The sequence below is a fragment of the Leptosomus discolor genome, chromosome 1 (genome assembly GCF_034619465.1).
Source record: "Leptosomus discolor isolate bLepDis1 chromosome 1, bLepDis1.hap2, whole genome shotgun sequence".
Classification (NCBI taxonomy): Eukaryota; Metazoa; Chordata; class Aves; order Leptosomiformes; family Leptosomidae; genus Leptosomus; species Leptosomus discolor.
In genome coordinates this window covers 212,729,085-212,743,018 of record NC_141391.1, presented here as the reverse complement: position 1 = coordinate 212,743,018, position 13,934 = coordinate 212,729,085, and the positions used below count along the sequence as shown (strand labels likewise).

General features: G+C 40.9%; 1 protein-coding gene across 3 annotated transcripts in view; it reads left to right on the top strand.

Moving 5' to 3' along the window:
- The first annotated feature begins 1,053 nt into the window (after positions 1–1,053).
- The window catches only part of CELF2 (CUGBP Elav-like family member 2), a 255,550-nt gene continuing 242,669 nt past the window's right edge, over positions 1,054–13,934 (top strand). For all 3 annotated transcript variants that reach the window (XM_086474807.1, XM_086474799.1, XM_086474792.1), the window contains exon 1: positions 1,054–1,160. In XM_086474807.1, the coding sequence (XP_086330933.1) occupies positions 1,054–1,160 (107 nt within the window). The remainder of the gene's footprint in view (positions 1,161–13,934) is intronic.

Below are 13,934 nucleotides of genomic sequence, written 5' to 3'. Positions count from 1 at the left end.
AAAAGAAACAAAACCAAAAACCCCAACCATCCCCCTACCTTGGTTTAGAGATTTACCCAGCAGAAGCTGAAACCAAGATGTGAAAGTAAACCCCTCTTTGACTGCCTTGGCAACTGGGAAGACCACAACCTGTTTCTACAAATTACATGGGGGATCTCCCGATCAGGGCCAAAGAGGCTGTTTCCCTGAAATCAGTGTCACACTATACCTCCTTTCATACACGGAAAGTGAGTAAATCATTAAATAATGCAACACCCTTTCCTGTCTGTGAGAACTTTGCCAAAGCCAAGCGTGAGGGTCTGGGTTAAAGCAAGCCCAGTTACTTGGTAACTGAATTGTGTTTTGGAGGGTTTAAACTCGGAGGGATTTTGGACTTTTGTTTTGGAGGGGTTAAAATTGCCGAGAAAAACTGAAAACCTGAAGAAGATCCCCAAGTGCCTGCATTAATACTCCCCAGTCTCTCTGATGTGAGCTGGCAGGTCCCATAAAGCCACTCAGCCTTGAACAGGGAAGGGAAGGAGGGAGAGAGCACGAACTCCAGCTGCGACTCCAGAGCCCCAGAAAGAGCCTCTAACCCAGTTCCTTTAAAGTGCACAAGCCTCACGAGCCACAGCATCTGTTTGCCACTGTATTCACCGAGTTCGCAGGGCAAACAAAAGATCCATATCAAGCATGCATCATTCCAGAGAGGGAAAGCCTTCTCTCATTCACCCATAGATTTTCCCCCCTTTTTCTTTCAGTTATATTTATATATATACCTCTTTTTTTTAGGGGGAGGGGGGGAAGGGATGGGACGGGACGGACACGCTGCTAATTTTTTTTTGGATGGTAATTAAGAGAGCTAACACCAGCTAGGCTAGAGTGAACGCAAACAAGACCCCTATAGGCAGCACAGTGCATTAATGTAAAATATGCCCAGACAACATAACTTGTCAGAGAGGATTATTTCTGCTTAGTGAATCTGCAGGGGCCCCTTTGCTCCACCACTCAGCGTCTGACTAGAGAGAGAAAGAGAGAAAGAGTAGCCATTAGTGAGTAGCTACTGTGGCATTGATGTTTGAGCGCACTTCTGAACTGGCTTTTGTTGAGAATATCGGTGCAGAAAGCATGCGCTGTCCCAAATCCGCTGTTACTATGAGAAATGAGGAGCTGCTTTTAAGGTATGTTGTCTCCTTTGTTTTAACGCGTGCTTTCGAGTTGCCTGGGCCCGCTGCAACTATAACCGTGCTGTGTATTAAGTAGTTTCCCTATTTAAAGGAAAAGACAGGCATTGCTGTGTGCAAGTAGCATTTTCCCCTAGTTAGAATCGCACATTTCATGTATGACGACAAATGTACGGAGAGGGCAAGGAGGAAAGAAAATAATTTTGGGTTTGTTTTTTTTTTTCCTAAATGAGAGCTGGTATTTCTTTTATCATCTCCTTTGCAATATTTCTGCCTGCTTCATTATTATGCACTGGGCATGGAATAAGCATGGAAAAAGCTCAGGGAGACTCCATATTAGAGCTAGTGCCCTAAATACCACTTTAATTTTCACTTAGCCTGTGTAAATAGTTACTAATGCTCTACCTAGTCTTTACTACTTGAAGATGTTTTAAAAATACCTAAATATTCCCCTGTGTGGGATTACACATATATTCTCTAATGTTCCAGGGTTTAGCGGGGGGCCAGCATCGACTACTCTCTTCAGAGACACACACACGCAGACACACGCACACACGCACATACACACAGAATTATGCTAGAATTGGCACCCCGCTTTGAAAAATGTAGTCTTTTGTTTATTTGCTAGCAGACATTGTAGCATTGAATACATCTTTTGGTCTGACAATGGGACAGCTGAACAATGGTGCTGTCAAACTAGCTTAATGTATGTCTGGCGATGGGGTGGTTTGGGGTTTTTTTATTTTCTTTCCTTTTCTCAGTCCCTTTTTCATTTCCCTCATCTTTTTGTATGTACGGTAGAACATGAAGTGCATTGCCTATTTTGTGGCGGTTGTTTCATTTGATATCTGCTGCTAATAGTGCAGGGAGGGGGAGGTTTGTGTCTTACAATTATGCCTATTGCATTAAGTTGGAGATTTATTACTAACCTGTTCTTTAACTGTGGTGAGAAAACTTATTGATTCTGAAAGCTTACAATACTGCTGTCAATCTGGCAAAGGCACAGTTGCCAAATGTGCCCTTGCCTGATTTTATGCCTGATCGTATCAACTTTAACTGCTGTTTTGAAGATATTGTTTCTAATTTTGTTTAGGTAATGAAAATGCAATAAAAATGATAAATCAGATCTCAAAGTGGGAGCCCATGCTACTTTCCATTTTTATAATCCAGCTATTAGCATACGTTAGAATTTTTAAGGTCAGGCAGAATAATTTACCTGGATGATTCCTATCCCAAAATATAACAAATTATTCATATGACATTTAATGAATTACCTTTCTGTTTAGACAGCCATAGTTTAGCATTAGAACAGTTAACAATTTGGGGTTTGAATCTGGCAAAATGCACGTGTACGTTATGCATTACGAAAAGCAATTGTTACAAAGCTTTTGAAAAATTTTAAGTTACTATTTGGACAGCAGCTTGTGACTTAAATAAAATTAATTGTCATCAGTCTGTGGAGTTTCTGAAACTGTTTAAAGTCTTTAAATATTTTGCACGTTAAGTAAATGTATCACTTTTAGTAATAATTGTAGTAATTTTCTGAGAGAAAAGAGAGATATTTATCAATGGTTTCTACTTTTTGCTTAGATCAATTAATTGTAGGGGTTTCGTGCTTTTTTTAAGCTGGATTCTAGTGCATGATTTATATAGGTCAAGGGGTCTCTTGGACCCCTTAATTAAAAAAAGAAAAAGATATTAAAGATTTATTGGTAGGGTCAGAGCTCTCTAAAGATGTATTTTCAACCAAAAAAGAAATGTTTTATGTGGAGACTCTGAGTACTTGCTAGGCTGTTTTGCATTTTTTTGTTGTTGTTGCATCTCCTTCCCTTGTGTGTTGAGACGGTATAAATCAATAGGGACGAGTTTATGTTGAACAAAAACATAATATTGCATAAAATACTCTAGAAGCCTAGATGTTATGGATTATCAGGCAGTACTTGCGTGCTGTGTGTTGTGCATAAACATGAAGAAAACAAGGATGATGTTTAATATAATGGGACCATGCTGTAATTCACTGTCTTGGAAGAACTTTTTTTCGAGACAAACATTAACTCGTTCACAACTGCTTTGCTCTGCCAGAACTGGAGAAGGGAGTATTTTTGATCAACTTATCTTCCTGCAGCCCAGGCTTCCAGCAGCTGCTGCCCTTTGTGAGTGGCAACAAAGTGAATCCCTTGCTCTCAGTTACATGGAAATACCCCTTTAGTGATTGCCCAGAGTAGGGTGAATGTCACTTTTTTAGCAGACACCCGGGCAGCACACCCAACCATCACTTCTAAGGACTATTCAATACTAAAACTGTTTCCTAAGCGCTCTTCTCACAGGTGAGTTCATACTAAACTTACAGTAGTTACTATGTTTTCAGATAAAATGCTGCATAAAATACACATACCACAGATTTTTTGTCTTGAATTGCCAATTTGTTCTTTTCCAAGGGTATTTTCTGAGATTGCATCCACATCAAAGACTAATTTTTGAATTATTCTGTGTGAACCTTACAATAATAATAAAAAAATATTTCTATGCATATTTATTTAAATATTGCTTTTTGAGCCATAAAAATTATTATTAACATCAAAGACAGTGAAGCAAATCTGTAACACAAGCCATTTCTTAGCATGCTTTAACAGAAGTGTTGGCTTTTGAAAGACTATATAGGTTCAGAGATCTTACGCCCGAACATTGCAAGTGTACTTAGCATTACCTGTTCTGACTCTAACCCATTCACAAAGCAATGTGGTGCCTTGCATTTGTCAAACTTGGCAACATCTCTTTCCACAACAGCGTTAAGAGAGCTAATTCAGACTCTACATGACTCCTTATTTGTTCTTGCAACGACCAGGTGTAATGCCAAAAAGAAAGACCATCCTCATTCCTATCTGTCAGAGCAAGAGCAGGATAGGTCTTAACCTGGGAAATGGCTTTCCATGCTGCCATAGAAAATGGAAGTGCATTATGTTTATTTATTAGTCTGGAGTCTTTGTCTCTCTCTCTATATATATATTTATTTTCACATTCATGAACCACAGTCTCAAACATCAACACGTTAATATTCTCGTTAAATGAGAATAAAACTGAACTGTTTCTGTTATCAATTTTGAGTATGAAGGGATTGAGAATAGACCTGCCGAGAAGGACTTGGGGGTGGTGGTGGATGGAAAACTGAATATGAGCCAAGCTGAACTTGTGGCCCAGAAAGCCAGTCGCATCCTGGGCTGCATCAAAACAGCGTGGCCAGCAGGTCGAGGGAGGTGATTCTCCCCCTCTACTCTGCTCTGGTGAGACCCCACCTGCAGTGCTGCGTCCAGCTCTGGGGCCCCCAGCATAAGATAGACATGGACCTGATTGAGTGGGTCCAGAGGAGGCCACAAAGATGCTTAGGGGGCTGGAGCAGCTCCCCTGTGAGGACAGGCTGAGGGAGCTGGGGTTGTTCAGCCTGGAGAAGAGAAGGCTCCAGGGAGACCTCCAGTACTTGAAGGGAGCCTGCAGGAAAGGCGAGGAGGGACTCTTGATCAGAGAGTGTAGTGATAGGGTAAGGGGTAATGACTGCAAACTGAAAGAGACTTAAATTAGATATTAGGAAGAAATTCTTTACTGTGAGGGTGGTGAGACACTGGAACAGGCTGCCCAGAGAAGCTGTGGCTGCCCCCTCCCTGGCAGTGCTCAAGGCCAGGTTGGATGGGGCTTGGAGCAACCTGGTCTGGTGGAAAGTGTCCCTGCCCATGGCAGGGGGGTTGGAACTAGATGGTCTTCAAGGTCCCTTCCAACCCAAACCATTCTATAATTCCATATAAGATTGCAAACTATACCTCTGGGGCTGAAAAACAAAGGAGAGCATTCAATTAATATTCATATCTAGAAGTTTTACTGCAAGTGTAGATTGTGCTTGAATACTTAAGAAGTCATTCAGGAGTGAATCAATACTAATTATTGTAATCAGGAGGGTTAATTAGCTGAAGATGCTGCTGATGGAAAGTTCACTGCTTACAGCCCTGAAAACACCTAAGTTGATGAAATCTGAAAGCAAGATGTCTAAGAGGACTTTGTATGGAAAGAAAAGCTTGGCTTCCCTTTGGCGTTTCAAGAGCCAGTTGTTCCAAAGGGGAAACATAGCTTGTACTTTGTGTTTGGCATGATAATAATTCAGGGGCATTAGAAGATGCAACTAAATCTTCTTGAAGATATTTTGTGGTAGTTTCTCATTAAATGCAAGTACCATTTTGGATAACCTGTACTGTCTCTGCAGCATCCATTCATATATTACCATAAATTAATATGGATAATCTTATGCATTTGAAATCTTGTTCCAGCACTGTTATTTTATTATTTTTTTTACCATTTGTGTGCAGGCACAGGGTCAAATGGTATATGTACATAAATTACACATGCTCTGTATCTAATACACAGGTATACATCTGTGTGCATATGTACTCACACACACGTGTGCACAGAAGTTTAAACATTTTTTCATTGAAGGGGTTTATTTCTATAGTCCTGTGCCTCAAACCTCCCACTCAGTTTCCATCTGCTAAAAAGTATTCAGAGGACAGTTATTGAACAAGTAGTTCATGAAATTTAAGTTCGATGATAAGGAGTAAAGGCTGAAAAGAAATAACTCAAGAAAATCCTTTTCTTTTCCCTTAATTAGAACAGCTGTGTTTCGTAAAATGAGCTTTACTGAATTCAAGCAAAATCTAGCTATACAAAATCTTTCTCACAAGTAAATTGTGAGAAGATTTTTTTCTTTAATGCTGGGTGTTTGGGTTGGTTTTTTTTCCTCCCCTCTTCTCCTAGTTATATCTATTAAGGTTATAACCAAGACGAATGTCTGGATGTTTATTCGAGGAAAAAAAGAACCCAACAACACAAAAAAACCTTCTCAGTCACACACACTTAAACCCCCAAAGTCAAGTGATGCTTTCAGAAGAAAGAAATTCTGTTTCAAAACACATCCTTCTTTCTTCTCTAATGACATTAGAGATTATCACGTGCAGGTGCTATTTATCTTTGCAACTGCTTTCCTATGACTGTTTTACAGCTTCCAACACATTTACTTGTATGTCAGCCATAGAAAAGGTAACTGAAAATGGCAGCTGTTGAGAAAGCATGTCGCCATGCCTGGAATGACATGCATTATCGGGGCAGCAGGAGTTGCTGGCTCTACAGCCCATTTCTACTTGACCTGCCGAATGATTGGCTGCCTGGGATGGTGATGAATCACTGGAGTTTATGAAACAGGACTGCTGGCATCCTCACAGAGGAAATAAAAAAGGGATTTTTTTTTTTCCCTCTAACACTCTTGCTGTGGCAAAAAGCTTTTTTTTTTTTATGTTTGTTTTGCTTTTGTGTTATTTCACCCTGCAGTGGAAGTAAATGTGTCAATTAAAGTCGCTTTAATACTGTTCTTGGCAAGTTAATGATGCACTGAAGGATAACTATCTTTATTGGATGGAAAGGGGCAGGAATTTTCCCAAATTTTGCGTAAATCTTGGTCTGGACCCTAATTTTCTCACCTCTTACTCCAGTCTTAAGATTGAGATAGCGTCACTAGTAATCAGCTGGAGCAGGATGTAAAAAGGATTTTAGCTGTTTGCACGGACAACTTTATTTTCTCTGATAGTCTAAGGATCAGTGACCATTTCGTGGGCTAATATCAGACAGATCCATCTTCAGGGTTTCTGAACTAATGGCTAAATTGACATTTCTGGAAAGCATCGACTCCCAGATTTGCACTCAGTTTCTAGGTGGTTCGTGAAATTATATTATGCATTAAGCCCCCATTACTGGATTAGGCTCTTATGAGTCGGTGCTTGTAGGAAAGTGTCGTAGGTCTGTAAACCTGCCAGTGCACTGACAAGACTGACACAGTGTGGATCAGAAACTGCCCTGCAAAAAGCAGCCAAGTAAAAATGATCCTTCTACTTCAATTAAAACACCCAAAATTGTGTTTGGGGGTGGGGAATGGAGAGAATTACTTGCTTGTCTCTCCATGTAGCATACTCAGTGGCTGATGTGTTAGCCTGCATCCCTTATTCGGGTAGAATAACCCAATTTTAAGTTAACTCTCTCTGATTCAAAGGAATAGGGTTAGCAATAAAATTGCTTAGGAAGTTTTAAATGTGGCACTTACATGAAGAGAATGCTTTCTGCCACTACATTAGAGGCGTTTTTTTCTCGAGTCTCATGCTTTGCTGCCTAAGCTTTTTCTCCACTAGTTTTGAAAAGCAATTTGCATGCTCACATATGCTATTAGACTTTTTTGCCTTCCTTCGAATAATTCAGCAGTGGCTGCTGCTGGACGCTGGAGAGGCTGCAGCACTCTTGTTATTTAAGGCACAGCCTTCCGATGTCCCTGCAAGGCTTCTGAAACAGAGGAAGGCACTTTTACTGGCAAGAAGGGTGGCACAGGGAACTGTTGCTTATGCCCTTTGGTGTGCGAGGGGTAAATGCTATCCTCGCTCTGGAGTTCCCATGGCAGCAAATCAGCAGGTCATCTTCAAGAGCAGCCTTTGAGGATGCCAGACAACAGTCTGTCACTGGGAAGAAGATAGAGCAGAGGATTGGAGGGGGGAAAAATGACAGAAAATCAGAGAGAGGGTACAGGAATTTACTATCTCTTTTAGACAAATAGAGGAGTGAAGAGAAAAGCAAGGGCACCTGAACGTAGATCATCTGCAAATTGAACCTTGCAAGTGTAGATAGCTGTGGATGATATGATAGCCATGCTACGGACTGAATTTAAGATTCAAATCCTGCACCTGCTCTCCCTGGAAGCTGCAGGTCAGCATCTGAAGAATTGAGGCCTTCTAGAAAGGAAACGGTGAATTATCAGAAAACTTAAATTCTTAGACACTCAATTTCAACTGTAACAACTTCTTGGTTTCATTTTCCTTCTCTTCTGCCTAAAAACTATCTATTTTCAGCTAAACTGTGAGGAAGAAGCTCACTCTAAAGCTTGAGAATTTGCCTGCATCATTTCAGCCCACATTTAATTTTAATGAGAGTTATATAACCCCCTTTAAAAATAACAAAACACTAACAGAACTGCATCGGCAACACCAGGTGTTCTGCAGTGCTGCTCCAATGAATCATATGGAGATTTGTCTGTGCACGGCTGATGAACATACATTTAACTCAGTTAACCCCCACCCCCGAGTATAGCAAACCAAAGTGACCAAAATTTTTCCTAAAGAGCCTTTCTCACAAAAGGATGCCGCCAAACTAGATGCCTGCCCTAGGAACCTCATGGTTTCAGCTTTTTTTCCCTTATACAATTGTGTTATCAATGGGTTGGGTTTTTTTAAAAAGTTGCCGATGAATTATTGTGACTCTACTGAAGTGAAACATTTTATATTAAACACTATGGTGGGTTTCATGTTATGCTTCAGAAAAAAAAGCCAATGTTCCTCTTTATTGTACTGAGCCCCAAATCTCTGAAATTGTTAAGCGTGGCCTGTTTAACAAGCAGCTCTGGGAGTAATAAGTGTGTGACTTCATCAAAGTTCCTTTCAGAGAGAGAGAATTTGGGGGAAAAATTGAATCAGCAATTTTGAGCCTGTTAAACCTCTTGGTTTGGATGCAGTCCTTGACTCTAGGAAGTCCCTCAGCCACTGGTTGCTAGAAGGTGGGAAGGATCACAGCGCACTTGTCATACTCGTGCTCTTTCTCTTTGCATCCATTACAAGCCATTACCAGAGGCAGAGTCATGGACTAGCAGACCTTTTGATCTGACCTATGTGGCAACTCTTACACTGTTCATTTAGGGGGAAAAACCCCACCCAAAACCAGGCACAGTGAAGTTTTCTGCACATCTGAATGCCTTACAGTTACTGCAGGAGACTTTTCTACCCGTCCTAGATATCTGAAGTTTAATGGATTCTGTCTGTGGGAAATAACGATGTCAAACAAAGATAGTTACTTTACATATTATCAGGGTGATTGTTTATTATTTTTGAGGACTGAGATGTATGCTAGGCACTTCACAAACAAATTAAAAGATTGTAACATCTTTAACATCTACGTTAAAGATATTACAATTTGAGCATAATGTGAGATCCAATCATTTGCAGTGAAAAAGAAAGAAAAAGAAATGGTGGAAGCGAATAAGAAGGGAAGATGGTGGTTAACGTTACAAAGATCCTGCAGTTAGTCAGAAATGCAGTAGATTGATTTAGATATTGCAATACTCCCAGAAGACTTCTTTACATTCTGTTTTTAAGAATAAGTCTACTTTTGGCTTCCTGTTTCTTTTCAAGTCCCTTACCCAACCTCTTGCCTTGCTGATGCCACGTTAGATCTTCACACTTGCCTTCACCCATTGCTTTTGGAGCTGGAGCTGCCCTCCAGCACTGCATCCTGATCCAGCCTTTTGCTGTGTTCAGCCCGTCCTCACCATCCGCTTCCCTGATCCTGCATCTCTCCCAATAACTAGCCTCTCTAGCTGGGCAAAAAGCTTCAGAAATCTCAAATTTATATAAAATGAGGAAGATTCGTGTGTCTCCTAGTAGTTGTTCCTGTGGGTTTGGATAGTGAGGAGGAAGGTTTTTTGTTACAGCGGGTTTTTTCCTCTGCCCTGTGAAGACATAAGTGGGGCTTTTGCACATTGTGAGGATGGAGCAACACAGACAAGAGCACTAGATGTGTGATTCCTCCTGCCCTAAGTAATACAAGATTACCATTTTTCATGAGAATATAATAGCTAAATCCGACAATATTAAGTTCCCTTTTCCAGGGTTGTTTGGAAAGGTGCTTTTTTTGACCATAAACAATGAGACTGTTGTCTAGTAGGAAATCAGGTCTACCCAGTGCATGCCATGTCCCAGTTTCTCTCCTGGTTGGGTAATGATTGTTGATGGAATCAGTTAACAGGTGAGAAGATAAGGGAGCTCATAAAAAAAAAGGAGAAAAAAAAAAAGCAGTCCATGCCTGCTGTCAAGTTGAGACAGGACTGGACTGACAAAAGCCTAGGTCTTGTGTCTATACGCGCAAGGCACTACACAAAGGCAACATCTACAGATCAATAGTGATGCTCTTCAACAGGGCTGTAAATAAATAAAAGGAAAGTAAGACTTGGTCTTGCAAATATTTACTTGTTACTACTTTATTTTAGTATTTGCTAAATAGAGTGCTGAGTGGTGTGAATAGCCCAACTGGAGCAAAAGGTACTGGCCAGGTCCTGCTCAGAACTAGCACTATGCAGGTTTGGACCTGAGGGTCATTGACTGTCCCAAGTATTTGCATGCTCTTCACAAAGTAGGGTGTTCCTCCGAGTTAAAGGCCTTTCCTAAAAGCCCGCCATCACATGTAGTGTCTGCCTTGGGCCATAAAATCTTGCCTAATTGTTTTCGGAAAGATTGAGTTATTACTGCAAAATGGAACAAAGGCCTTATACCCACAGTGGGATGAAATCACCTCTTCAGCGGTATAAAATAGGAAGAAAAAAAAAAAAAGTGAGTGGGAAGTTTTACTATAGCAACCAAGTTTACATAATAGCAATGTGCTTCAAGTGAAAGCTCTAGAAATGCTTAATTTGAGGTACCTTTTCACACGGCTAATTTTAAATGACGTTCATTTCTGAAAATTACTGATTAGCTACAGTAGCCTACAGAAGGTGGGGGGGAGCCTCACAAGCAGCTAAGATTTCAATACTTAAAGATCATTGATCAGCTTTAACCAAGATTTTGTCCTTTTAGAAGGGTTTTGGTTATATGCAAGTTGTTTTATTTCTCAAAATAAGTTGAAGGGAAGACTGCTGTGTGTTTGGTTTTGTAAATAAAAAATCCTTACTGAAAGGTTAAGGCTTCGTAATGCAAAACTTTATTCCAATGTTGGATCTAACTGGCAAAGACAGACTCGTTACAAATAAGCAAAATCTTCACAAATGATAAAACAGTGCAGAACTGGGCCCATTACTTTTTACCACTCAAAGAAATGTACCACATTTTGCTTTAATTGTTTACGGCTTTTACACCATTCTTTAGCTCTGCCCAAACGCTTTGTGTAACATGTGCTCCTGTGCTTTGCTTTTCTTTTTTATCTTCCCCTCTCCTCACTCTCTTCTCCCTCCAGAATTCTGCTAATAAAAGTTAAGCTGACGGGCTTCCTCGCTCCCTTATAGGCAGGTAGGCTCACATCCCGCCGCACAAACCAAAATGCTGTATTTTCTGCTATTAGCCATGCTACTACTTCCAGGTTCATGGTTTCCCTGGAAGGTTATTTCTTTGTGAAAGACAGCGAACACCTCATTTGCATTCACTAACGCATCTCTGTACCAGATTTCTTTTTCCCCTTGCATTAGTGGAAGATCCTGAGTGATTCCACTGAAGTCATTTGAGCCTGCTCCAAATTTACACCGCTGTCACTGAGCTCTGCTTCTGCTGCCTCTGTTAGAAACTTGCTTTGATGCCAGAGATAAGCTGAATCCCGAGCATGTTCATTGGCTTAGGGGGGAATAAAGCAGAGGATTTGAACTCTCTTCATACTGCCTTGCAGGCCTGGGAGAGAGTGAAGTCATTCGGAAACTTTCCCTTGAAGTGCTTCCAACAGTAGCATTTCCTTGGCCCAATACTGGGGGGCAAGTTGATTAAAAGAATGGCAATTAAGGAAAGGGTGAGGAGGGGGTCCGGAGAGGGGACGTGACGCGAGCTCCATGCTGGATTTGGCTGCAGGATCTGGAAGGGAAGGAGGTGTCTGCTCTCTTTGTCACTAGCTGAATGAAAGCCACGAGCAGTGATGTCAGAGTGAGCTCATACACTCGACAGCAATCCACCGCTCAATCCCATCTTTCTCCAGCTGAATTTTTTGCAGGTTTTTTGGGGGTTTTTTTTGTTTGTGGTTTTGGGGTTGTTTTTTTTTTCTCTGAAGAGGTGTTCAGTTTTCAAAGGTTGAGTTGTTTGGAGAAATGGCATATAGCTCTGTGTTTGACAAGGCACTTGAATGGTGACTAATCTGTAGACGTGAGGTGGAATTGCTTCATCTGCCCCACTTAGACGTATGGAGAAACTGAGGCACAAAGAGTAAACGAAGCAACCGCAGGGAAAAAGCGGGGTCTGGGCCTCTGAAACGAGGGGAGGATGGATAGGAGGAGACATTTGTAGCTGGAATAGGATTAAAGCCCGAGAATTGCTGATTCCAAATTCCAGGTTCCTTCCTCAAAACTGCCATATGCTCCACCAGCTGAAAAAGCTTAATATCGGCGGGCAGCGACAGCACAGCAATACTGCAGCTCCTCTAAGCCACTGTTTAGATCTATTGTCTGATTTATGCTGTGAAAATTAATGCAGCTTCATTTGCCGTTCCCCCTGCCCATTTCCCTCTGTATTACAGTAACGAACCAAAGTTTCTGTTTTTTCCTTCATTTTTAATAGATGTGCTATTTTGCACACATGTGCCGATCAAGAAACTGGCATTAACGTTACAAATAAGAGAGCTGAGCCTGTAACAGTATGTGGAATATTCAAGGGTTTCTTTTTGGTTTTCACCACTTACCCTCTGTATTTTAGAGTTAATTCATATGTAGACACTGCATAATTTATGTTTGAGAACCAAATTATTTGAATGCGGTTTCTCTGTATAAGCTCTCCTTGAGTCATATCTCAGTATCTTTTATAGAGAGGGTTTCTTTTTGCATTTGACCCTGTTCCTGCCTCTAACTTTTAAATGGCAAAAGCAAATGTGCTTTGAAAAGTGTGTTACACTGTAGTTGTTAAAGCAATAACCTATGCACTTGTAATGCTTTCTCTATGACCTACTTACATACTACTTCACCCTCCTTATAGTATGATTAAAAGCTGCTTTGAATCCACTATTCCCTCAAGGGATTTGAGGCTAGAATTTAACAAACTGCTGAGAAGGCTTAAGTCAGTAAGAGGGCTTCCCTACAGCTTCTTCCAGCTAATTCACATGTAATTAAAAGGAAAATAAATATTTCAAAAGAACATACGTTTTAATGAAGCATTTTTAAGCACTTACACCTTGTGAAATGGGGCAAATTTATAAAGATCTCACTATTCCATATGCAGATTTCAAGCAAAATTATTTGTGATCCTCTCCTCCTGCCTCCTTTGCATCCTGTGTAAAGTGTGGATTTACTTTTCAGTCAGCAGCAGTGGGACTGTGGTCCTTAAAAGCATCAGGCTGGTGAGACTGAAGTCCCTTAGATTAAGCATGCACCAAAAAAAAAACGATGATGAAGAAGTACGGATCCAGCCGTACAGCGTGAAATGGGGGTGGAGACTTCTTACTTGAAAGAATATCTTCATCCTCACTGAGCTGCCTGTATTTCTTCCGAGCTAAAACCTGCCCCTTCTGCAGTGGCAAGATTTTGAAATTGAAAGTTAATCCAACTCTGCTCTGGGCTGGATTAACCACCATGGAGGCCTCAGATCAAAACCCAGGTGGCTGCATCCAGCTGGAGAAAGTTGTGCTGATTTCTCCTCTTATTATTTCGACTGTTATCAGCTCTGTAGTCCTACGCTGCAGTGGATGGGTGGCATAGAGGAATCGCCATTAATTTAGTAAAGAGGAGCCATAGCTTTGCTTTGTGCATTTCCACATAGATGTTTAGGTGCCATGGTGATGAGGACAGTCAGTGAACATATAGAACAGAGCAGATTAATAACACTATAGATATCTGTTCAGGATTGCAGCTGTCCTACAGGGATTATGCTGAGGTCGAAGTGAACCTTTTCTTTCTTTAGACTTGCAAAGTAGGCAAAAATTTTAGCAGCCTGAGGGGTTTTTTTCTTCCTTTTAACTGTTTAGAATGGA